General features: G+C 34.1%; 1 protein-coding gene across 1 annotated transcript; it reads right to left on the reverse strand.

The window, feature by feature from the left end:
• Window positions 1–15,631: 15,631 nt before the first annotated feature.
• On the reverse strand, window positions 15,632–24,886 carry LOC134842781 (uncharacterized). The gene is made up of 3 exons (XM_063859267.1): window positions 24,729–24,886; window positions 20,508–20,632; window positions 15,632–16,110 (listed from the first exon to the last, which is right to left on the reverse strand). Exons 1-3 carry the CDS (start codon window positions 24,877–24,879, stop codon window positions 15,754–15,756), a joined length of 633 nt encoding a protein of 210 aa, XP_063715337.1. The 5' UTR covers window positions 24,880–24,886; the 3' UTR covers window positions 15,632–15,753.
• Window positions 24,887–27,746: the final 2,860 nt, after the last annotated feature.

Here is a 27,746-nt window from a genome sequence, read left to right on the forward strand (position 1 = left end):
ATGCGTTTTACCAAAATGGGTTAAATTAATCCATACAAAATTATTGGGGAGAACTTTTTTGAATTAAACCAGGATTATTATGGTGAAACTTCTTTTGCAAATTTCAAAATTAAAACTCACCCTCAGAATTGATTCATTTGGCTTCTTTTATTCAATCAAGAAATACGCATAAAGTACAAGTTCAGTTGATGATCAATTTGTATTAAAGTGAACTGAGCTTCGTAAACAGCCCAACAAAATACTATGGTGTTTAAAAAACAAAAAAAAATTAGAAACAAATTTTGGTCAAATTTTAATCAACAATTAATCTTATCTAATTTGTTTAAATATCAGTCCGAGAAAAACGCTTTAAATTTCAAACTTTGTTCATCTTTACCGGATAATTTGAGTCAAATTGTAGTCTGACCCCTAAATTGTAGAAAAGATAAAATTTTGCCGAGTTTTACCAACCCCTCATATTTCCAGCAAAACGAATTACTAATCCCAATGATTTCTTGTTATGACAAATGGGTTTGTCGTTAACTTTTTTTGACTGAATTTTGATTTTTGATTGATGGAGTTTTTTTGAAGAAAGATTTTCAAAAATCTAAGAAAACGATAAGAAACTTAAAGTTAAAAAAATATATATTTTTAAGTTGGTTCGTGGCTTTCAAATGAAAAAAAATTTTATTGTGTTAAATCATCTTAACTCAAAATAAATTTTTGGTTTAATTGTAGAAAAAGTTTTTGGTACGGTATTAAAATTTAGGAGAATTTGATTATATGAGTAAATTTCAAATATACCGATTGCTAACTCCGATTTAGTATGATTTTGTTTTTTAGTTTGTTTTTGCATTTTTGCTTAGAGGGCTTAAAAATTTTTGGCTTTTCATATTAGCTTTTGCACTTCAAATTAATTGGTTTTTGATCCAAAAATTTTATTATGCTCGTGTGTTTTTCGAAAGATAATGATTGTTTTGTCAACTGTTTTTGCACAAAACTGTTTCTTTTGCCCCAAAGGGTGCCTTCTCAAAAAAATAGTGGCTTTACTGCTGATGAGTTAGTTTGGATTTAAAGCCAACTCAAAATAAATTTATCTTTTTTGGCATGGTGTTCTTAAAATTAATTTTTGCTTAAAATAATTTTGAAAAAAGTTTCCCAATTCTCGCCAACGTTTTTCCACTTTCGTCAATTATCACAAACAAATTTCTCGAGAGGCCAAGTAGCATACTATGTTTAAGCCTTTTGAATCGGACTTAACAAAAAAATTTCAAAAATTTTATCTTGGTGTTAATAAAAAATTTTCCATGGGTTAAAATCATTTTCAGCAAAAGAGTTTTTTAAAAATGAAATAGAAATTAATCAAGCGTATTTTGGCTTATTGTAAGTGTCATGGATTTCAGGAAAAAACTCAACAGGTATACTATTTTTCTGGAATTGACTTTCGTCAATGCAAGGAACGTGGAACTCAATTTATGTCAGTTTGATTTGGGCTGTGTTTTGTTGCAGCTAGTTCGAAAGACAAAACTGGTTGATTATGTTTACTTAATACGGTATAAAAGTTTTTCAACGAAAAGACTATCAAAAAAGGCAAAAATTGTATCAAAAAAACTTTCAGGCAAAATTTTCTATATTCGAAGTTCCGACGCCACTTTAGCTTTTTTGTTGCCTTTCAGGAAAGAGTCTTGCTCTTTTTTGGCGTTTACTGGTTTAAATTTCGTTTTGTTGCGCTTGCAATTAGCAAATGTTACCAAATCAGAGCATTCAATTTCGTCCAGGTAAAAAAATATCGAACAGTATTACGAAATCGTTTTGTCATAGGCTACTTTTCTCAGTTTTAATGCGAGTTGCAAATTTCCTGATTGAAAACTCGGATTTGATTTTTTTAAATTTGCTTTTGCTTTTTTTATTTATACGCCTTGAAAACATTCAATTAATTTTTAAAACTTGTTAGCCTCAAGTTTACCAAATCAGAGCATTCGATTAGCAAATGTTACTAAATCAGAGCATTTAATTTTGTCCAGGTGAAAAAAATATCTAACAATAATACGAAATTGTTTTGTCATAGGCGACTTTTCTCAGTTTTTGATGCGGGTTGCAAATTTACCGACTGAAAACTCGGATTTGAATTTTTTTATTTTCTTTCGCTCTTTTAGCTTATACGCCTTGAAAACATTCAATTAATTTTTAAAATTTGCTAGTCTCATATCAAGTCATTTGTTGAGTCAAAAAATTTTATTATACTTGCGTATTTTGCGAAAAATGACTTTTTTGGAGGGTGAAATGTTTTCGAGTTTTCAAGTTTTTTTAAAGCAATTTCTTTTTACTCAAGGGCTGCCTTCTCTAAAAAAACTGTACTAACGCTTCGTTAGATTTGATTGGGTGCTAATTATCATTACAATATTTCACTTGGCTAGATTTTTTTTCAGTCAAATTTAATCAAAACAAGTTGAGACAGAGATCCAAATAATTAGTTAGATCTAGTTTCATTGAAATTTTTTCGATTTTTCATCATTGCTTCATGTTTTCCTCTCGTAATTGTTCACGTTTGTTAATGAAAGAAAATTACTTTTTTCTACAGAAAAAATTTTTGCATTAGATTCACAATGGTTTTTCTTATTGGGTTAAAAATGAATACAAAACCGGCTAAACGAAAACTACTCCGTAAAACAACTTGCGTTGTTATTACTTACTACGAGCGCAAGAGTACTTGAAATTGGGGCTTAGTTTTTTTCCATTAAACAGTACATTAAAGAGTTTTTTTGTTCGAACTGGTTTGTCTTTTTGTATATAATCTCAATTTTAGTGGGAAAGCAAAAAAAACGAGACTATCGTTTGTCTGCTTATTTTTTATTTTTTTTTTTCAATTTATTTTCCAACGCAATGGGCAAAAATTTATTGCCCGTTTTTGGCAATTTCCATTGTGATTGAGAGAATCAGTCTGACCTTGTATAATTATCCACACTTTTCCCGTTTTTCTTTCAGCTCTAATGACTTCAGCAAGTGTTGAATAAGCTTAATCACTTTATATTGTGCTCTTAGAAGGACAAAAATTGAATGAATGCTTTTGTGTAGTCTAGGATCGAAGGGTGAGACTTAAAAGTTTTATATTTCAAGTTTCTCTGGTCCTTGTTTCCCTTTTTTCTGGGCATTAATTCCTGTTTCAGCTCTACGGACGTTTACTGAAGTTTCGTCGGCTAATAATATACCAATCGATCAAAGGCTCTGAACTTCTACAAAGGCTCCGCTGATGATAGTGTTTCCGGTTAAGGTTTTTTAGGGTAATGTTTGAGACTTGCATTTTTATGTTGACAAAATTCGAAAAATAATAGAAAGCCCATAAAAAATACAGTACAAAAACCGCATTTGTTGGGCCCGAATATTTGAATTCAAATTTAACTGTTCAGAGACTGAAATCTTCATAATCATTACCTAACTTGGCGAAATATTCTAACTGTTGACTAAAAGAGTTCTAAGTTTTTTAGGCTTGAGATAATTTTTGCTTGATTACATTTTTTGCTGTCAGGATAATTGAAGTTATCTGTTAATTAGCCATTTTTTAAATTTCATGGCACAAAAGTGGCCCTGTGATAGCACTATGCCATGTTCAACGATAGACATTATTTTTAGAAGCGCTAAATTCAATTGACTTTGTTGCCTATAGCAAGATACCCGGATGTTTTTTGTCTCTATCAGCTATTTGCCACTCATTTGCGGCCTTTTAATGTTGAATTTAGTTGCAGTTTCTGGAAGCAAATATGTTATTGAAGTATACTTGTTTTTTCTTTTTACGTGAAAGATGCCAAGTTGTCAATTTGTAATCTCAAATTTTAATAAAAAAACATTTGTGACACTGCGGAACTTAGATGGACTAATTTTGTGAGCTTATAATTTTGGTCCGAACACTCAAAACTGCTTCCTTTTATTGTCGTTAACTACAGGGAAAAATTGTCTGCAATTTTTGACTAACAGTTTTCTAAAGAAAGTCATACCTAGAAAAAGTTCTTTGGGCCAACTTGTTGTCGACGTTTTTTAACCCTTTATTTTGTAGCTACTGAAGTTCTTAGCAACATCTGCGAAGAAAACGCAACATATGGATAAGCGGTCTTATTTTTTCTGTTTTTTGAAATTTTTTTGGATCTCTGTAATTAATTCCCCCATTTTGCAAAAAGAGGAGATTCTTTACTAGGTACAAAAGATCACATATGCTTTTTCCTTGAATCATTTCTTTAGTGGGTGGCAATTCGTTTATAGGTACCCTAGGTAGATAGTTGTAAAAATCCGAATTTTTAGTGCAGATTTTACGTCGTCGGAGGGTGATATTTGAAAGAAAAAGTCAAATAAGTTATCTACGAAATAAAAAATTTTCGGTAGAAACAGAAACGACTGGTTTTTTTGGCATAAAATTTCCAGTGGAAACTTCAATTTTTTATCTCTTTTTTATGACAGCTCTCTTGACTAAGTTCTGTTTAATGATGATGGCAGACTTCGATATAGTCAGATGTAAAATTGAAAAAAAATAAGCTTTAACTTTTTTATGCTTCTTCCGAGTGAAATATTTCAAGAGAAAAAATTATCAATATAGCGAGCTCATTTTTCTTGCTGTATATGGCCGCAATTGTCCAGGTTACATACAGAGCGAAACAAATTACCGAAACTGGACAAATTTAGTGGAAAATGTTAGTTGCTTCTGTAAGGTCTTTTTGTTCAAACAATACCTTTTTTACGAGACAAACTTCTGTTAACGTAGTACTGGATCATCGTGTTTGAGTTATACTAGACGTTTCAAGATGGCTGGGCGTCAAATTACACAATAATATTGATTTGTAACGCAAATTTTGTATTGTATTTTGGTCGGCCAATCGTTTGGCATCATTTCTGCTTCGTAATTGATTTCCTTTGCTTCAAAGGGCTAATTTAAATAAACCGGATAAACCAGACAAAATTGGAAATTTTAAATGCGTTTTACCAAAATGGGTTAAATTAATCCATACAAAATTATTGGGGAGAACTTTTTTGAATTAAACCAGGATTATTATGGTGAAACTTCTTTTGCAAATTTCAAAATTAAAACTCACCCTCAGAATTGATTCATTTGGCTTCTTTTATTCAATCAAGAAATACGCATAAAGTACAAGTTCAGTTGATGATCAATTTGTATTAAAGTGAACTGAGCTTCGTAAACAGCCCAACAAAATACTATGGTGTTTAAAAAACAAAAAAAAATTAGAAACAAATTTTGGTCAAATTTTAATCAACAATTAATCTTATCTAATTTGTTTAAATATCAGTCCGAGAAAAACGCTTTAAATTTCAAACTTTGTTCATCTTTACCGGATAATTTGAGTCAAATTGTAGTCTGACCCCTAAATTGTAGAAAAGATAAAATTTTGCCGAGTTTTACCAACCCCTCATATTTCCAGCAAAACGAATTACTAATCCCAATGATTTCTTGTTATGACAAATGGGTTTGTCGTTAACTTTTTTTGACTGAATTTTGATTTTTGATTGATGGAGTTTTTTTGAAGAAAGATTTTCAAAAATCTAAGAAAACGATAAGAAACTTAAAGTTAAAAAAATATATATTTTTAAGTTGGTTCGTGGCTTTCAAATGAAAAAAAATTTTATTGTGACAAATCATCTTAACTCAAAATAAATTTTTGGTTTAATTGTAGAAAAAGTTTTTGGTACGGTATTAAAATTTAGGAGAATTTGATTATATGAGTAAATTTCAAGTTACTGTATGGACATCATCATTTGCTAAAGCCGCACAAAGTTTTTTGAGTAGCGCGAACTCGGAGCGAAAAGAAGTAGCGAAAAATTTTTTTGACCTCTCAAAGCCGAGAAATATCTATTTTTTTGGATGTGACATGCCTACTTTTATTTTGGCGCTGGTTTCAACATAACTATTTTGTTTTGCAAAAATTTGCGGGTTATTAAAAGTAAGAATAAAATGTTTGCAAACAAAATTAGTTACGAGTTATGCAAAAAAAATTCAAATAGAAATCGTAATTGTATGTGAGAACACCATTAAGCCAGCACGGCTTGTTTTCAATTGTCTCATTAGGAGTGAAAAAAAAATTAACTTTGAATGGACTTACTCCTTTATTTCCTCCTTTCAACCCTTTTCTTAAAAAAAAATCTACTTTTGTTTTCTCGGGTAATTTTTAACCATAACCTAGAAACCAACAGTAATAAACAAAATTTTTGTGGAATCAGAGAAGTGCCTTTAAAAAACTGGCCCAGGCGAGAAAAAAGATTTAAACAATATTCATTATTTTTCATTATAATCGACCCTCTGATGAGTTTTTTCTATTTTTAGCTTACTTTTGATTTGATTTTCTCTTTGATAAATTTGTGTTTAACTTTGTTCAGTTATGGCATATCTCAACGGATTAATTTGGCACTCTTGTCGAACAATTTTCACGGTTTCTTTCAAAATGTCGTACGCAAAAAATTCTCTGGGCGTATATATTTCCCTTTCATGCAATACTTCAGTGATTGACTCTATCCTGTGCTTATGAAAAATCAATCTTTTAATTAGATTCGTGAATTTCATTTCCAGTTCCAACAGTTTGGTTTTTTTAGAGTCAAAAGTTTAAAGTTCAATCGCTCAAAAAATTCTCCCAGAACTGGTAGAAGTGAAATTGGTCTATAGTCTGATGGGTCATCGATTTAGGTCAATGATGGGTCATCAGATCTTTTTTCGTCGCGCAAAGTCAATCCGTACCCATTTGAGTCACTATGGTCGCATACTCGTTTGGTGTTGCAGGGGTCGCGAAAAAACGCCCGACTTCTGATCGGGAGCCTAGTAAGAAAAATCGACAATAAATTTAATAGAGGGACAAACTCTGCTGATATATCAAAATAGGACCAAATCTGCCAATGGATTCATAAGACAAAATCTGTCGTCAAGAGGAAACCTGTTTGCACCAAAAACTAGCACGAAAAAACCAGATGCAAAAGTTTAGCTTAACAAAAACAGCTTCCATAAACCTTAAAAACCATCAGAAATCTCCTAGTTTATGCGATTGTTCAGAAAAAACAAGCATATATGTAACAGAAAATAAATTGAAGATTTGAATTTAATCTGATATACATTTTGATTGAAATAAATTAGCTCAAAAATTGATATCGAAGGTTGATTGCAGTGAATTAAAGTCTACAATTGCACTGAAATTGGAACATTTAAACAAAAAACGTAAGACAGGATACGAATAAGGGGTTCAACAACACACTAAACTCTCTTTTTAGTGTTTTCCGTATCAAATTGGTAATTTTCATCAATAATTAATTATCATCAATTTCTTAAAAATTGTGCCAGTCGGTCATAATCGGAAGTTTGACCTTGAGAGAAGAAAAAAACACTTGATTTTGGAGTGAAATTTAGTTTTTCAAAATTTCGAATGGAACCTGTTATGCACGATTTTCTCGCGATAACTGAAAATCAGAAAAAGAGAAGTCAGAACAATCGAGTAACAATCGCGGGAAAGTTGCTAAATAAAACGGTGGGAAATTGCTATTCGCAATTTCTGTCACAATAGAACAAGAGTAGAGCTGTCCCATCTAAAACAGAGACGAGAGCATTCCCACGAACTGGATTGTTGTGATTCGAGTACTATTATTAACTGGACCAGAGTGAACCTTCGGTGGAAAGGTGGACAGCTAGAGTGTCCCAATGGTTCACGAGAACTTACAGTCTAGAGAAAAAACTTGTTCTTATTATTAAAACTGACTAACATTAAACTTTTAGTTGTCAAGTTGGAGTGGTTTGCTTATTTTTGACCTGGAGGTCGTAGAGTTATAGTTATAGATATGCCTGGAGTTTAATATTTTTCGTCTAGTTGGTTTGTGTTAAAGTTATAGAAGGTGACGGATTGGATGAATCCTATTGGCTAATTTTGAACTAGAATCGCTGCGTGTTTATCAGCATGTTATCTTGAAAATTGAAAGTGTAAAATGTTTCAGAGGTGCAAAGATTATTAAATGTAGAATTAAGGTTGTTTTTGAAATTCAACTTTCTTTAATATTTTAGATTGTGGGATGAATACTTTATAATTTTTACGTGGTTGATTTCTAAGTCGTGAAGACTCTCTATGTTCTGATTTGTCAATTTGTTCTTGGGGTATTATTTGTTCTGTCATTTTTCTATTTTTTCTTTCTTTTTGAGATGTATTTTGATCGAGATTTTTTGTATTGTTTTTTGTGGTGTTTGATTTTGTATTTTGATTTCCGAGGTGAATATCATTTTGTTCCTTTGTTATGTTGTCCGTATGTGGGTCATTTTGAATAACTTTTAAACCTGTAAAAGAATATAATTGAGTTAGTTCGCGGAGTGCGTATTCTTTTGGATAATAAGGTAATAGGTTATTTCGGTGTTGAACGATTTCTTTTTTATCTGAGTCGGTGATTTTATATGTGACATCAGTGGGTTTTACAATTATTTGGTATGGTCCTTTACGAAGGGGTTGTAACTTTTTTGAAATTCCTTTTTGAGTATTAAAATTGGGTATTAAAACAAATGTTCCAATTTTTAAATCGAAGGCTGGTGTAAAGCGTGAATTTATTTGTTCATTAATATTTTGCCTTTGTAACAACTTTTTTGTTACCTTTTGGTAAATTTCATTGTGTTTTTTATCTCTGTTTAAAATCCATTCGGTGTGTGTACCGGAGGCTAATTTAAGAATTTGTGGGTGATGAAAATGATCTTCATCGTGTGTATGTAATGGTAGGTTATAACAAATTGAGTCTTTATTTGGTTGACAATAACCTTGTGCGTTTTTATGAGAGTTTGCTGTAAATATTATTGGTTTGCGTGGCTTTTGGTTAAAAACCATTTCATATGGTGACATTCCTAAAGTTGTCGTGATTTGTGAATTATATGCTAAGGGAAATAGTTTTACATCTGCTGACCATTCGGTATATCTTGTATCATTTCCATTGATGATACATCTGAGATATTCTTGTAATGAACGGTTCATACCTTCGACTAAGCCGTTTGTCCAAGGTGCGTGAGATGTACGTGGTTTGTGTTTAATGTTATATAAATGACATAGTGTGATGATTTCATTATTTATGAATTCTGTACCGTTGTCTGTAACTAAAATTTCTGGTAGTCCGAATTTTGCTATCCAGTGTTCATAGAGTGTTGTGTAAGCGTAATAAGCGTTACAATGTGGTACTGGGTTAAGTGCTACATAATGTGTAAATGCGTCAACAATTACCATAATGTAGGAGTTTCCTTCGGATGAGGGTGAAATTGGTCCTTTGGTATCAAATGAGATACGATGATTAAAGTACAAACTTTGTCCTTTAAAATCTTGTTTTTGTGCTATTTGTTTTTGATTTGGGTAAGGTTTATTTAGTTGACATACTATACAGTCATTGCATAGTACTTTTATCCAAATTGGTGCATTTGGGAAATAAAAGTTTTGTACAAAATTTGAATATGTTTTTTCTGATCCAGAGTGTCCTTTAATATTTTGTGTATGTGAAATATTAAAAGCTATAAGAATCATACTTAAAGGGAGACAGGGAACTGTAGATTCATTTAGTTTGTATTCTAGAAGGTCTGTGTTTCCGTTAATTGTTGTATTATTGAATTTTCGAAAATATCGGAGGAGTGTTTTGTTTCCTAGAATAGTTGAATCTGCTTTGATAGGTTTAGTTTTATATTTGTGCCATAATTTCAGCTGTCGAATTACTGGGTCAAGGTTTTGATTTTGTTTCAGTGTTGAAATTGTAATTGTTTCTGTTGGGGGGAGAAAAATGTTTTCAATTTCTAATTTAGATAAGGGTATTGTGTCAAGTGGGTCATGGAGGTCAAAAACTTGATTTATTGTGTATTTTGAATCGTTTGTTTGTGGTCCTGATAAGTTTATTTTATCAGTTAAATTTTCTTTTTCAATTAGTGGAAAATGGTCTTTTTTAGGCGGGTGTTGTTTTATTCTTTTTTGTTGGGTGTTATTTTTTATCCATTGTGAATATGGGATTGGTTTAAAAGTTGATGTTCCAAGTAGATCAAATTCATAGTGATTATTTTGACAATCTAAATAAAGTGGGAAATGTTGTAAATTATTTATTTGTGATTGTTCAACGTCAGTTTTTACTGCATATTTGCATTCCAATCGGGGTGATGTTTCATTTTCTGCAAGGTAGAATTTTATGTTTTTGGGTATTTCGACTGTGGTTTTACGTGTGAGTAATTCAGGTGGCGTATTTCGACTTAAGGTGTCTGGTAATGCAAGATTTTTTCCTGCGGTCCAAACTATATGTAAGTTTGGGAATTTCATTAAAATGAGTTGAAATCTATAAACTCGGTGGTTTGGATTAGACTTTTGTGTAAAAAGAAAGATGATTGGTTTATGGTCTGTGAATAGAACTGTGGGATGTTTTGATCCAAGTATCAGAAATTCATATTCTGTTAGTGTATATATTATGGCTGTACATTCTCTCATTAGAGTTGAGAGTCGTAGCTCTGCTTGGGTGAATAATCGAGAATTTGCTGATATGAGGTTCATTTTATTTGTACTATTATGTGATTGTAATAATGCTGCGCCAATGCCAAAGTTCGAAGCATCGCACATTGCATAAAATGGTTGATTTGAATTTGGAATTGTGTTTGAAATTTGTTCAGTTAGAAGTTTTTTAATTTCTTCAAATCGTGCTTGATGTTCTGTATTCCATTCAAAATTATTTTGTTGTCTAAGTATGTTATAGAATGGTCGTAGATATAATTGCATTTTATAAACATATTTGCTTAAAAAGTTTAACATTCCAAGGAATTCTTGGATTTTCTTTTTATTTGTTGGTGGTTGGAGTTTTTGAATAGCGTCTATACGTGATTTCAATGGAGTGATTGTTTTTCTTTCTATATTATGTCCTAAGAATTTAACTTTTGTCAAAAAGAAGTGTGATTTATCGGGGGCGGCCTTCAGATTTTCGTTCTGAAGTATTTGGTGATATTGTTCTAAAACATTGAACATTTCCTCTTTTGTCTGTGATTGCATAAAAACATCGTCTAAATAGGTGATTGCATTTTTCTTGAGTATTAGTGGTCGAAAAATTTTGCTCATAAAAGCTGAAAATGCTGCTGGTCCTATGGATATTCCATAGAATAAGCGGTTGAATTCGTATTGTTGGTTTCCAATAACAAATTGTGTTAAGCGTCGTGATTGTTCATCTAATGGCATTTGATTATATGCACTATTCATATCGGCGGTGGTAAAGTATTTTCCGTTTATTTTTGTTAAAATAACTTGTATTGGTTCAATGGGCCAATTACACTTTGATTCATCTATGAGTGAGTTGAGGTATCTAGCATCGAGAACAATTTTTAATGATTCTCCTTTGGCTAGAATGATAACAGGGTTGATAGATGTGTTGTCTTTTGGTTGTTCCTCTTTGTTTACTGGTGATATAATGTTGTATTGTTCTAAAATGTCGAGTAATCTGTTCACTTTATCGTGTAAGTGAATTGGTACTTTACTTGCTCTTTGTTTTTTGAAAACTGCGTCTGGTTTTAATGGGAGATGTAGTGATGAGCTGATTTTGCCAACATCAAATTTGGATGTTGCATAGACTGATGAATATTTAATTAGCTGTTTTGCTAGTTTTTCAAATTCGTCTTGTGTTATTTGTGAATGTTGGAAATTAAACATTGTTAAAAATTTCTGTTGACTCTCTGTGTAGTTACTTATGTTGAATGTAGGTTTGAAATATGGGGTTTTTGTGAAATAATCCGTATTTTTGTTTTCGTTACTTATTATACTATTTATAGATAATTCTTCATTAAGAATTGTGGATTGGCAAATATCTAGTAATTGGAGTATATTATTTACACGATATGCTTTTTCGTGTATTGGTGATATTGTAGCGTTGGTTTCGCAATAGCCTAAAAGTCCTAAAGGTAATGTTACTTGGTAAGGTGTATTGTTGTATACATGTAAGGAAATAATATCTGAATTCGAGTTTTTCAAATATTTTATTGATGAGATTGTGATTTTGAAAAATTTATGAATAGGTTTGAATTCAAAATCTGACATATAAAATTTTTGTTTGTTTTGTTTTTTATCATATTGGTGAACTTGCTTTATTGAAAAATTGTATATGTTTCCTGATAGTGGTTTCAAGTGTTTTCTTTGTTGGTTATATATTGGATAGAATTTTGAAAAGAATGGTGGTTGTTTATTTAATCTTTGAAAAAATGTTAGGGATGTGTCTTTTCTTTTTGTATATTTATCTTTGATTAATATTTTACTATTCAAGATGTTGATTGTTGGTATATATTTAGAGATAAATGGTATTCCAATGATATTGTGTTTAATATCAGTGATATGGAATATTTGTTTAAATGGTTTGGTTAAAATTTTGTTTTGCTCCATTGTTCTTGTGGGGAGAAGAAATAATTGAATTTTTCCGTAGTTTATTAATGTTGATCCTTGTGCTGTTGCTAGTTTGCTGGAGGTTTCAAGAGGTGTTAGCTTTGGGTGTAGGGTTTTTATTTCATTCCATGTGGGAATGTTTATTATATTTGATTCTGCTCCTGAATCAATTAAAAAATCAATTTCAAGATCTGGTGGTTGAAATTCTTTGCTTCTTGGACTTTCTAAAAGAAATGGTATTGTCCAAATTTTTTCTTTGGGTTGTTCTTTTTGTATGTTTTGATAGATGTGATTTGTATTCAAGCATTTTGTTTTTTCGTTCTCATTGGCTTGAGCCTCTCTTGGAAGCCTCGGGGGAGCGTAACCTCAGGAGCATTGAAATCACCCATGGAGAATGCCCATGCCACTGTTTAGCGCAAACGGTGTGGTATCCAGATCACAAGAAACTTTGCCTGGTGTGGGATATGGAAGAAATCCGGTCGATCGGACTACCGGATCACCGACAGAAGGTGACGATCTTGGTAGTGAGTACGATCTTGGCTCTGAGATGGATAGAAGAGAATATAACGAAGTATCGGGAAGCGGGGACGCCAACGGCAGAGTCAATATACGCGATAGGTTACAGTAGGAGACTCGAGTTGTTTGAGACTGCGTGCAAGGTATTCGCCATACCAACGGAAGTCAGACATGTCTGGAGCCGTTTGAGGTACTTCCCATGGTTTCGGGCGACGCTGACGTCCTGGTTGTACATGACAACGAAAGATCACATGAGAAAACATCAAAAGGAGTATCGACAGTTCCAGGCCGAGATTGGGCCGGAAGCTTTCAAGAGACCCCTGTTAACCCATCGTAATGCAATCACGACAGGATGGAAGAGAGTGGGTAAAATGTCTAGAGACAATACCAAGGCGAGGGAATCGATACTAGAGGAGGACCTGGCGAAGAACGTGAGCTTGAGCCTGCACAACTCCTTTTGTTTGAACCGGGAATCTAGGGTGAAGGCACTACCCAACCAAGCAAAGAGGTTGCAAGAGCAAAGAGAATGGATGCGATCCTACGAGCAGCTGAAGGCTTGGGAGGAGATTGTGATTAGCTCCGATGATGAAGAGGAACTGTTGAGACAGTTTGCCGTATCTAGTACTTCAGGGTGCAGTACCTCCAAGGCGAAGAGTGCGAGATGAGCAGGTGGCTCGAATGGATCTTGAGTCTTGAGAGGGAAAGGGGGGCTTGAGCGTGGATCCGGGTGAAACTTGGATTCACGAAAAAGAAGTTTTAACAAAGCAAATATTGTTATTAATATACTATATTTATTATATAAATCAAAATGCTGCATGACAATTTCCTGGTTGAATAGGACAAAAGAAATTTTAAATGATTGGCTTGGAAAGCAAGAATTCAAGGGTGCAGGTGTGTGCAGATTTTGATTGCTGTTTAGCGATAGTGTGAAAATTTTACATGGCTGTGAATTTTGGGGTGTAGATAAGCTTAAGTCTGCTGCAAACTTCTGTAAATGACCACTGGCACTGTATCTTGAGTAACACTCGGTTTTCTGGGATTCACTGGCAGAAGACAGCACGCGATGAGGACATCGATCTCGAGTCCGGGGAGTATGTGCCAGTCGGTCATATTCGGAAGTTTGACCTTGAGAGAAGAAAAAAACACTTGATTCGTGAATTTCATTTCCAGTTCCAACAGTTTGGTTTTTTTAGAGTCAAAAGTTTAAAGTTCAATCGCTCAAAAAATTCTCCCAGAACTGGTAGAAGTGAAATTGGTCTATAGTCTGATGGGTCATCGATTTAGGTCAATGATGGGTCATCAGATCTTTTTTCGTCGCGCAAAGTCAATCCGTACCCATTTGAGTCACTATGGTCGCATACTCGTTTGGTGTTGCAGGGGTCGCGAAAAAACGCCCGACTTCTGATCGGGAGCCTAGTAAGAAAAATCGACAATAAATTTAATAGAGGGACAAACTCTGCTGATATATCAAAATAGGACCAAATCTGCCAATGGATTCATAAGACAAAATCTGTCGTCAAGAGGAAACCTGTTTGCACCAAAAACTAGCACGAAAAAACCAGATGCAAAAGTTTAGCTTAACAAAAACAGCTTCCATAAACCTTAAAAACCATCAGAAATCTCCTAGTTTATGCGATTGTTCAGAAAAAACAAGCATATATGTAACAGAAAATAAATTGAAGATTTGAATTTAATCTGATATACATTTTGATTGAAATAAATTAGCTCAAAAATTGATATCGAAGGTTGATTGCAGTGAATTAAAATCTACAATTGCACTGAAATTGGAACATTTAAACAAAAAACGTAAGACAGGATACGAATAAGGGGTTCAACAACACACTAAATTCTCTTTTTAGTGTTTTCCGTATCAAATTGGTAATTTTCATCAATAATTAATTATCATCAATTTCTTGAAAATTGTGCCAGTCGGTCATAATCGGAAGTTTGACCTTGAGAGAAGAAAAAAACACTTGATTTTGGAGTGAAATTTAGTTTTTCAAAATTTCGAATGGAACCTGTCATGCACGATTTTCTCGCGATAACTGAAAATCAGAAAAAGAGAAGTCAGAACAATCGAGTAACAATCGCGGGAAAGTTGCTAAATAAAACGGTGGGAAATTGCTATTCGCAATTTCTGTCACAATAGAACAAGAGTAGAGCTGTCCCATCTAAAACAGAGACGAGAGCATTCCCACGAACTGGATTGTTGTGATTGGAGTACTATTATTAACTGGACCAGAGTGAACCTTCGGTGGAAAGGTGGACAGCTAGAGTGTCCCAATGGTTCACGAGAACTTACAGTCTAGAGAAAAAACTTGTTCTTATTATTAAAACTGACTAACATTAAACTCATTTTAGTTACTTTATTAATTCTTGAGTTGCTTACCGACTTATTTACTTCCTGGTTCTTGAGCGTGCTACAATGTGAGTACTTAGTTTAAATTCCTAGAGTGTGTTTTATAATTGTTATGTTGAGGTAAGGCGAGTTTTAGGTTGATCCATCTGAAATGGATCAAAGTTCCACTGTCTAATAAAAAGTAACTTAACGGATTGTTCCAACCCGGTTTTTAACGGCGTTCATGTATTTTGGGTATCTAGAGACCTAAGTATGGGGACGTTTCTAATTCTAGAGTGGGGGGATATTTTAGTAGTAGCCTTTAAGCTGTAACGGGTCGTAGTCTCATGTTACAAACGAACCGAACTGGCTCCGACCGTTCTTGAGGTAGAAAAACACAAGAGATGGTGTCCCTGACCCTTGAGCCAGTGGTTATAGGGCCTATTTTTCTTAAGCCTCATGTGTGACTGCAGTAGACGAATGTTACAAATATTGTTTGAGTAGATTTTAAGGATTCAGTTTTCTTGGGATTCGTTTTCACTGGAATAGAAGTACATTATATATTGTGTCAGAACCACTCTCAGATGAAGCATTGTAAGCACTATTGGATGACGAAGACTGCATCGTGTCGTCTATGCCTCGACCAATCAGAAGCAAGTACGACTTATTCAACGTCATTGTAGAAGTAAAAGTTCTTGCCACACTCTGCATTCGGTTTTTGTTACGTAATGAGGAACTGTTCGCTAGACCTCGGCCTAGAGGCGTAGCCGAGTTGCTTCCGACAGCGGCGCCATTGTTTCCCGAATTTCGCAGAGGTCGTCGGGGAAATCCGAAGTCAAAGTCACTTTTTCTCTTCACTTGGGATTGATACGTGAAAGGGTGTATGAACTTCACCTGAAATGATTGAGGGTTCAATTTACATTGGCAAAATGACGAGCTGGATGTGATATTAAAAAAACAAGTAAATGTGATTCTCAAAGACATGATAGGACAATACAATCTCCATGATATAACTCAAAATTTATGAACCGTAGGACAGAATAAATACCTGTTAATTGTCAATTGCATCGCTGAAATAACATCTTCGCGAATTTTAATCTGGAAGCTAAGACCTTCAGAAAGATCGAAGGTGAATTCCCATAGGTTCCAATATTCATAGGTTCCAAAATAAAAAATCAGTCGCATAAGTTCCAAAATTTATCTTCTTGAATTCTGATTGGTTGAAATTTGAGCCAACGAATTTATGGATTAATTGTTTACTGTTCAACCAGCATAAACTCAAGCTGCAGAACAGTGACTGCCGCAGCCGCGCCAACGTGTTGCGAGCTTGCCACCAAAGGGTAGGATTCTATACGAAATTTAGAGCCGGTTATTGCCGCGAAGCCCACCGGCAACCTTAAGCCGAGACTCGGCTAATTTAGTCTTTTGACCGATTGAAAAGATTTGGAACTTATGCGACTGCTTTTTTATTTTGGAACCTTTGGGACTGATTTTTTATTTTGGAACCTATGAATACGCACCAGATCGAAAAACACCAACAACTTTGCCGCTTGATTCAGCTATTTCGGTGGCGTACCTCACGCTTGAAGGACCGAATGCTTGAAATCAATTTTAGCTTCCTTTGAGCCAATCAGAATTGAGTATTCAAAATATCAAAGTAAATCGCAAAAATCACAAAGTAAGAAAATAAATCCAGGCAGTTAAGGTTAATACTGACCGATTAGATAATAAGCAGATGAGTTTTCAAATATTACCGGATCGAAGGTGGATTGGAACAAATTTAATATTTCAAAGATACCGATTTATGAAAAATGGAAAAACAAACAAAAAATAAAATTTATTAGATCTGCACGAATTGTACAGCTTAAAACATTTTCTGTTTTTTTTGACTTCGATTTTGTGGGAAAGGCATTTAGCCAATAAGTACGCTTAGAAATTTTGATTTGTTGAAATTTTTCAAGCATTCGGTCCTTCAAGCATGAGAACCCTCTCCGCTATTTCGAACTTACAGAAAACTTAAGATATTGATTGGTTGGTCGGTCAACATATGATCAAAAGGCCGTTATTCATCCAACATTTTCGTTATAATTTTGTGATTAGCAAGAGTATTAAAACTATTACTAGAATTTTCTCATTAGGAAACTTCGTTCGCAGAACTCTTCTCGGCTTAACTTTCTAGCATATATTAAGGGGCTAGGTCTTTTACCAGACCTACTTTTTACCAGACCGACCTTTTACCAGAACAAAATGCATTAATTCAATTGAAATAAATTAAATTAGTGGAAAATTTGAAACGGAAGCGGTTACATCAAACAAAACTTCGCTGAGAAACCGTGAAAACATTGTCTTTAACCGGACTAAACGGCGTCATTACATCTGTCAATCAAATTTGTTTATCGAGTCTGGTAAAAGGTCTATGTTGGTCTTGGTAAAAGGTCGGTCCCCATATATTAAGTTCCAGTTACAAACATTGATCCTATGGCGCAAAGTAAACGTCTAAGCTTTGGAGGTGAAAACTCACTGGTTCGAGCTCGGCTAGGAACTATAATTTTGCAAATTGATGTAATTACCGTTTTTGACATGTAAATGTTGCAAAAAAGGTTTATAAATTTAATTTTTGTCCGAATTGTTTTGTTTTATTTCTAGTTTGCGTCAATTAAACAATATCGGCGTCTGGTCTGCTCAAATCGATTTCCCGTGTTGACTTCGATACACAAGAAAGCGTATCACACAATTTCATGCAATTAAAAGGCTTGTCACAAAATTCCATACATGGAAGGGGTAAAAAACGCATATCATAAAATTTCCTGTATGAAAACATCATGATGAGCAATTTTTTTTAAGATGACTAGAACAATTTTCCGAAAAGTTCCAAAATTTTGGGTGAATTTTTAAAATAGCAAAATCACTTTACGCTGAAGCAAACATTCACCGAAAAAAAAATTGCATGCGATTTTGTGTATAACGTACTCCAGGCTGAAATTTTGTACAACTGAATTAAAAGTGACTATGAATTTTTGGGTGAATCGCAGTTAAACAATTTTCATGTTTTTTAATAATAAGATATTTTTTATTCAGTCAAAATATAGGCCACAATTTGAAACCACCAAATTTTTTGGAGTAAATTTTTTTTCTAGCCATATACAGAAAGTTATGGTTTCTAGTTACAATTCTGAGTGAAATTTGATTCATTAATATTCTTGGCAAATCTACAAGTGCAGTTCATTTAATTCATTAAAAATCTTGGAAAAACTACAAATGCAGGTGACTTGTGTGATTCTTACCTTTTAAGATACGGGTTTTCATGCGTAACAGAAAACGATGGTTATTGTGTTTTTGGACTAAACACATGAAACAAAACGAAAATCGATTTTTTGTTTCATAGAAACGTGCTTGTCAAAAATTTGCTGATATAGAAAAATCGTTATGATAAAAAATCGATGAAAAAAATGCTGGTCGTACTGTTTTCATACAATTATTTGTACATACGGAATTGTAAAAAGTTGCTTAGTTAACACTTTTCCAGATATGAAATTTGTATGGCAAGAATTTTGGCCAACCCGGCTCGTTTGAAGAGGCGATTTTGTTCGATGGGTGTTTGGTTTAGGATGAGGAGCTAAATACTTGAAACTCGAGTAAGCTATTTTTTCGTGAACTTATTTTCAACGCTATTTGACGCTAGCAAATATTTTCTTGACGTGTTTATAGATTTACTAAGATTTTAGTTAATCCAGTTTCACTTTTTTGTCAATTTTTTTTGACTTTGTAGCCAATTTTATCGTCTAACTTGCCATTCTATGCATTCGGTTAGGTAGTTTGAAAAATGGTCATGTGGCTTTTTGTCATTTTAGTCAAAGAAAAGTATTATGTAAGCTCAATGAACTTTCTTGTAACGTTAGGATTCTTGTTTAGAACATAGATATTTTTTGAAAATTCCAACGGGTTGAAATAACTATGTGCTGATTGAGTAGCTTTTGAATCAAATGGCTAGAGTTGCCACGAAATCTCATTTAACTCATTCTAGAGAAAAATTAAAATTATCCCAACGTGAGCATTTTTTTTGCATTGAATAATAACAACTGCCATTTCTTTTTGTTTTTAGAGATGAAAACAGCGTAAAACTTTGTTTTTCGATCCTTAGTTTTGAGAGGAAATTACAATTGTTTTTATATTATGAAATTTTTCTAACGAAAAATTTCAATTAATTCACGAAAGCTAAAAAAAAAATTGTTGAAATTTTCTGTACATTTTTCATATTTTGAGTATCCAACAGAAAAACAAATCACCTCAAAAACCTCTAAGTTTCAATAAACATATAATCTTGATTTTTTCCGTTAAAACCAACCCAGCCCGAGAAAACTCGACCGAGTTGCGATATATTTAAATTGGATCTTAATTTAGAACTGCAAGTCATTTATTCAGCGTGCCTATTTGTAATTAAACAAATGATTTTAAGGCGAATCATAAAAAAAATCAGAAATCAGTTAGCTTGAATAAAAATTTAAGCCTGAGAAAAATTTTAGACGTTTCTGAAACAATACAAAAAGCAATCACATATATGTCTCAACTTTTTGAGTTTTTGAGGTCAGCTTCTTTTTTGAATTATTTTACCAGATGCAGTTGATTATTTTCACAAGTCTTTAGCTTGTGCAGATATGAATGAAGTTTCAAATAGTACAGAACTTTTGAAAAAGCTTAAGACCTTTGGGCAAAAAGTCATCTGCTCAAATTACTCGGCTCGTTTTTCTGCTAACTCTTAGCAGGAAACTGTCTGATGCTCAAAAACGTAACAAAAAGCTCAAAATGACTTGAAAAGCAAATTTTTCTTTCCAAGCGACAGCCAGGTATCATTCAATGCAAGCATATCTTTTGATCACATGTTTAATGAAGTCCTTTAACTTAACGGATTTTCGAAAAATACAACGTTTCTAAAGTTTTAAAGTTGTCCTTTTTGATGTTGTTTTCCTCTTCGTTTTTGATTTTGTCGCAGGATCCTTTTGAATCATTTCAATTTTTGCAATTTTCTCTGATAAACATTTCCGTTACTTTTTCAAAAACCGTAACTCAATGAGAACTATTCAATAGTAGTTAATTTTACATGGCATATTTTTGAGTTTCAAGTGGCGATAAGCCTCGCGCCTTGCTTCGCCTGCGTGTTGAAGCTGATCACGTTTATTCCCGAGAGAACAGTCTTACTTTTTTTCGCTTTTTGAGGCTATGTGTCTGTGCACGCGTGTCCGCATGTGTAGGGGGGGGGGTCGAAATTCATCTATAAATTAAAAAGGCCATACCGGTCCAATATGTCTGATAGGCAGTATGGCGATGTTGACGGAGTTTCTTCTCAGTCCAGCCGTCCCCCCAGCACCACCACTCCTACTTGGACATCCCGGGGGGTTCCCCACAGTGCCCGCACCACCTAACAGACAAAAAGAGCAAATAATTCAGTTTGATCGGAGGCTATTCTCATGCGCGAAAACTGTCGGATCGGAGGCTATTCTCATGGCGAAAACTCTCAAACCAATCCTGTCCGAAATGGGAACCGGCTTACTAGCATACGCAACTTATTCCCATATCGGACAGTTTGAAAAGAGCTGATTGGTTCAATAATTAAATTTTCGCGCATTCGACCCTTATATCATCGTGGGTGTGGCCTCTTGCATGCGAGCCGCTTAACATGTGCAATAGTGAGTTTAAGCCAGAGGTAGCTTTCTCATAGAGTAATTTCAGATAAGGTACGCCGTCTGTTTGTCACGCTGTCTTATTTTCGGCCGGATAGATTCGTGCAACTTCTTAGTCTAATAACAATCTTAATCTTACTCTTATATCTCCTAGTCTCAATAGATCTAGTGTTTACTGGTATTCGCGCGTTAGTCTTTGAGCTTGTCCCAAAGGCGAACAACTGTAGTCTATGATTTATTCAAATTGTTCTGGTGCTGAAATTTCAAGTAGTTTCAGCACTTACAAATAATTGCCAGTGTTAGTAGTGGAATATGATTGGTTAGTTAGTAATGGGGGTTAAGAAATTAGACGACAAGCAAATTAGACGGAGGTACTGAAAACGAAATTAGACGGTTTTGTAAAACTGCAATTGTGAGAAAATAGACGAAAGTGAGAGAGATTAAAATTGTTTGCAGACAAACTGCGTGAGAAAAGTAATATTGTTTGCAGACAGTTAAATTTCGGTAGCCAAAAATGCAAAATTTCAAAAAAGTTTCATCGAAATATCGAGGTGGACAAAATCTTAATACCGACGAAGGTTATAGATTTAAAAAAGATAGCAAAACCAAATTTGGTTGTCCTTATTGCTGTGTTATCTCCAATTGCTTCGGAAGATTAATGACAAATTTAGAAATTACAAAAATTATTCGAAAATCAGGCAACCACAGTCACGAACCCGACCTTTTGTACAACGACGAAGAAAATTTTCGCCAAAATATTCTGACCAAAATCTAAAATGATCCGACAAAATCGGTGAAAAATGATTTACGACGAGCAAGTTAAACTGAATCCGGAAATCGGAAATCCACCGGAGTTTCACAAAATTAGCAGCGGGATACTAAAAAACGAACTCGAATTTCGCCAAAACTTCCGATAATTTTACAGAATGGGAAAATAGATGGTATGTGAAGTAAAACGAGCGATAATCAAGATTTTGTGTTACATCAAGATGTTGGATTAGTGCTTTTTTGTTCGCTAAAAAATCTGCAATTTTTGCAAAACCCAAAAAATTTTATAAATTGGATGAAACAAAATTGTTTCATCAAATTTATACAATATCCAGTGTAGTGCAAGATCAAAAAATCCGTCACTTTAGGCTCTGATGTCCGAAAAAACAGAGGAAGCTTACCAAAGTTTGTTGGAAAAAATTGACGAAAAATGTCAAGTTTTTTTGTCGAAAATTTTTGAACCAGGTTTTATTATATCCGATTACGAGACGGGTTTCATCGCCGCAGTGAAAAAATTGATGCCACAAGTCGATCAATTGGGCTGTAATTTTCATTATACTCAAGCAGTTTTCCGAAAAAATCAAATTTTTGGTCTTATTATTGCCTACAGGAATAATGGTCCATTTCAGCTAAATTTTCTCAAAATTTTCAGCCTAGGATTTTTATCAATCGACCAGGTGATTACAAATTTTGACAATTTAAATCAATCTGGTATATGCCGAAGACTGAAGATTTTCTTCCCAAAAATCGAAATTTTGTCAATTATGTAAAAAAACATGGATCCAAAAAACTGGAGTTTTTATGTGGAACGTTTATGATAGACCACAAAATCTCGGAACAACAAACGCCTGGTAATCATGGCATGCTTCCTGGAACAGAAAATTTGGAAGAAACCACCCATTTTTATGGGTAGTTGTGGAAAAATTGAAAAAACAGGAAAAAATCACAAAAAAATGTATACTCGAAACTTTCGAAAGGTGAACCTCCACCTCCACAGAAAAAAAAAGTGGCGTTTGCTTAATGCTAAAATCCAGCGATTGAAAAACAATTGAGTGGAGAATATTATCAGTTGGGACATTTATTGGAACAATCTAGGCGTTATTTGCCGAAATTTGTTTTTAAAAAAATGAACGTAAATTTTACATGTCAGTTATGCATAATAATTTATTCAATTCAAAACTCTTCTGTAATTTTCGGATTTGACGTTTTATGTTCATTTAAGTTAATTGTTTTGATAGGTAATGTCATTTTATATTCTTTTTGTATTCGTGAAACTTGACTTTTAAGAAAAAATTTTGTTGGCCCTTTCCTTTTCATAGCAGCGACGTCTAAAATGCCAGATCTCTGAAATAAAATACCGTCTAACTGCCTTTTTGTACAATCCGTCTAATTTGCTTATCGTCTAGGCCCCGTTAGTAATATTTTATCGAGATAGTTTTATAATATAATTGGTTTATAACTACAAGTCCAGAACTGGTTCCAATAGAGTTACAAGTGAGTTTGCTTGATTGCAAATGTGACAAAACAAACTCAATTCTAATTGCGCATGCTAATATACTAAGATCTCTACAATGAGAAAAGACCCTAACTCCCCCTGTAGTTTTTTTATCTAATGATTAATTGAAAAAAAAACTGTTCTCTTATCAATCAAGATGTGCAGGAGTGCTTAAAGATCAGCTCTTTGCTGTAATCGGGGGGAATCCCTTATACCAGGAAGACTAAATGCCCTTGGTTTATGATAACCAATAAGAATTTTGTATTCAAAAATCTGAAAGAATTAAGCTGGAAATGAGAGAAGCTGAGTTATGGATAATTTTTAGCTAATCAGAGTTGTCAAAAATTGTATCTTCTCGCTATTCGTTGAGCGTTTCAATAGAAAACCGAAAACAAATCGACAGACTCAAATAAAAACTTTCTCCCGGCGGACTGTTTGCTTTAGGCGAATCGGAGCGCTTTTAAATGAACCATTCGTGCCTCAGATCTGCCAGCTCGCAACATTTATCAGCTAAACTTCTGCTCGGACAGTTTTTTCGCTCTTTACACATATACGCAACTTCTTCCAAACTTTTGAATTTTGATTGATTGATAAAGTACCGTGAATAAGAAGTTTTTCACGGGTGCGGCTTTGACAAAGATTTTCAAATTTCTTATAAATCAGCCGTTTAGAGTTTTTGAGTTCTTTCTGAAACCCCAAAATTACCACACTCGCCAGTTTTGTTGCTTTGCAGGCATTTTTTTTCGATGGAATTTTTGACCAAAAAAATGAGTTTATGAGCGCACTCCCCTGTCAAAGTTAGTCATTTTTGGTGATTTTTGTGATTCTTGGGTCATTGAGGGACTAACTGGTCTGCCTGAAAAGGTTATCGTAAACTGGTCCCAAAAGATGACCCTTCGGAAAACAAAACAGCCAAGACTTAGTACGACTTGCCAATTTTTTGGTTCAAATAATCGCTTGTTACGAATTGTCTCTTGTTACGAACTTTCGCTAGCTATGGATTGTCAGCTGTTACAAATTGTTGCTCAAACCACCCTATTACATGATTAGCGTAAAAAAGGTCTCTTTCAATATTTTTTCTACTTTTGTTTCATATATTGTTGAAAGCTCATAAAATGTGATTTATATGTTGATCTAGCTGCAATCAATTATTTCTTCACGCTTCTGCTAGCGCCTACCCGCGCCGAAAACAAGTTAAAAAATATTCAAAAACGTATTTTTTTTGCATTTTTGCTTAGAGTTGCTTTTCAATTTGCTTAACTTCGTCTAAAAAGTCAATAATGAGTAAAAAATGATATTGCTTGAAAAAGTCACAACAGTTGTTTCTCCTTAACAAATAGTTTGAAAAGCTTTTTGCGCTCTGTTTCAGCAATACATGCTCTAAATATATTATTATATCTAATACTGGGCATGTTCCTGCCATCGTGTCATACATTTATTATAGTAGCCTTTAAGCTGACTAGATTTTATGACCAGCCGTTCCATGTTAAAATTCGACCTTTTCCATTTGAGGAAAGCTAAGTAAAAAAGACAAAATGCAATTGAATTTACATTTATAACTTTTAATTTACCAGAGTTTGAGTTAGTAGAACTGGCAGGGGTGTGGCTAGTGTATTGCTGTTGTTGCTGCTGCTGTTGTTGTTGTCTATTGTGAGTGCCTCCCCCATGAGTGGTGTCGGGGAGACTGAGTTGGAAAATGAGCCCCCCACTTGTCCCCACCATCAGTTGGTCTCCGTAAGTGGCACAATGAGTCACACAGATATTCTCGTCTTCTTCTGCAAATCACAAAAACCAGTTTCAACAAAAATTAGTGCCGCTAAAAAACCTTTGTCCTTATATTTCCTATTTTTATCGAGGCAAAATAAAAAACACCGCAAATTTTTTTCTCTGGCGTTATCAAATTGTCTAGAATGGATTACTTTATTTACTTTTATTACCTTATATTTACTTTTTCAACAGCCGTACACCCAGGCGCGGATCTAGGATTTGCTTGAGGGCAAAGTTATTAATAAAAAGAAATTTCGATATATCCCCACCACAAAAATCGAATATACTGGCACCAACAATTTAGCGATACTAGACCTAAAGCGGATGACAACAAATGGTACCGAAAGGGGACCCTTTGGGTGGTCAGAAATTCAAATCCTTGAGGAGAATAAACTCTCCCCATCTACCATTGAAACGGTTGGTGGAATTGTTAAACACTTAGAGAAATTTTTGTTTGGATGCATTCCTTGGCGAGTTTTTCCTCAAAAAAAAATATCACGATCATCGTCGTTACAAAAACATTCTCTTTAAAAACAGTTCTTGAATCCCCTAAATGTGCCATTGCGTATACTTTTGACAGTGGCGATGCATTTTGGATCCTTTTTTTTCCAGGTTTTGTGGCCAGTTAATGAGGGTACTAAAATAGAGTTCCTAAGTGAGTTTTTTGGCTTCATAATTCTTGGTAAAAAAGTAGTCAAAAAATATGTTGATTCCTTTTTTTCCAAATTTTGGTTTAGACAGGGGGCATTTGGAACAAAACTGTCAAATTATAAGCCGAAGAGAAAAATTTTCAAAATACTATTTTTTTTATGTATTGTTTACTGTGATTACATGCCGGTATTTTTTTCAACTGACGAAAAATCACAAAAAAGGGACTACATAGTGTACCAAGACGTGAAAAGAGCGTTGAATTCAGGTTTTTTTCTTCTCAGGATTGTTAAAGTAAAAATAAATACCACAAATAATGGTTACTTTGAGGCAATTGACATACATTCAATAAAATTCCTTTCAAACAGTAATTCAATTGACAAAAGTTTTTTGTTTTGTGTTGTTTTAATTTGTGAAGAAGGAACGGTTTTCTTGATATTTGTCGAGTTGTAACTAACTAATTGGGGCATGATGTTACATGGTTGATACTGCAGTCGTAGTTGTTACTCGCAATATTATGAAAAAATAAGAGGTCATGCGTCTTGTGATTGAACAAGAGCGGCACTAATTTGATTTTTTTGAAGTCTACGTTTCTACGAGGTTGTTGAACAACTGAGGATTCATCTACTCGCTGTGTTTTGTACGTCTTCAATTGCCGTATCTAGTACTTCAGGGTGCAGTACCTCCAAGGCGAAGAGTGCGAGATGAGCAGGTGGCTCGAATGGATCTTGAGTCTTGAGAGGGAAAGGGGGGCTTGTGCGTGGATCCGGGTGAAACTTGGATTCACGAAAAAGAAGTTTTAACAAAGCAAATATTGTTATTAATATACTATATTTATTATATAAATCAAAATGCTGCATGACAATTTCCTGGTTGAATAGGACAAAAGAAATTTTAAATGATTGGCTTGGAAAGCAAGAATTCAAGGGTGCAGGTGTGTGCAGATTTTGATTGCTGTTTAGCGATAGTGTGAAAATTTTACATGGCTGTGAATTTTGGGGTGTAGATAAGCTTAAGTCTGCTGCAAACTTCTGTAAATGACCACTGGCACTGTATCTTGAGTAACACTCGGTTTTCTGGGATTCACTGGCAGAAGACAGCACGCGATGAGGACATCGATCTCGAGTCCGGGGAGTATGTGCCAGTCGGTCATATTCGGAAGTTTGACCTTGAGAGAAGAAAAAAACACTTGATTCGTGAATTTCATTTCCAGTTCCAACAGTTTGGTTTTTTTAGAGTCAAAAGTTTAAAGTTCAATCGCTCAAAAAATTCTCCCAGAACTGGTAGAAGTGAAATTGGTCTATAGTCTGATGGGTCATCGATTTAGGTCAATGATGGGTCATCAGATCTTTTTTCGTCGCGCAAAGTCAATCCGTACCCATTTGAGTCACTATGGTCGCATACTCGTTTGGTGTTGCAGGGGTCGCGAAAAAACGCCCGACTTCTGATCGGGAGCCTAGTAAGAAAAATCGACAATAAATTTAATAGAGGGACAAACTCTGCTGATATATCAAAATAGGACCAAATCTGCCAATGGATTCATAAGACAAAATCTGTCGTCAAGAGGAAACCTGTTTGCACCAAAAACTAGCACGAAAAAACCAGATGCAAAAGTTTAGCTTAACAAAAACAGCTTCCATAAACCTTAAAAACCATCAGAAATCTCCTAGTTTATGCGATTGTTCAGAAAAAACAAGCATATATGTAACAGAAAATAAATTGAAGATTTGAATTTAATCTGATATACATTTTGATTGAAATAAATTAGCTCAAAAATTGATATCGAAGGTTGATTGCAGTGAATTAAAATCTACAATTGCACTGAAATTGGAACATTTAAACAAAAAACGTAAGACAGGATACGAATAAGGGGTTCAACAACACACTAAATTCTCTTTTTAGTGTTTTCCGTATCAAATTGGTAATTTTCATCAATAATTAATTATCATCAATTTCTTGAAAATTGTGCCAGTCGGTCATAATCGGAAGTTTGACCTTGAGAGAAGAAAAAAACACTTGATTTTGGAGTGAAATTTAGTTTTTCAAAATTTCGAATGGAACCTGTCATGCACGATTTTCTCGCGATAACTGAAAATCAGAAAAAGAGAAGTCAGAACAATCGAGTAACAATCGCGGGAAAGTTGCTAAATAAAACGGTGGGAAATTGCTATTCG

Source organism: Symsagittifera roscoffensis, chromosome 3 (assembly GCF_963678635.1).
Source record: "Symsagittifera roscoffensis chromosome 3, txSymRosc1.1, whole genome shotgun sequence".
NCBI classification, from domain to species: domain Eukaryota; kingdom Metazoa; phylum Xenacoelomorpha; order Acoela; family Convolutidae; genus Symsagittifera; species Symsagittifera roscoffensis.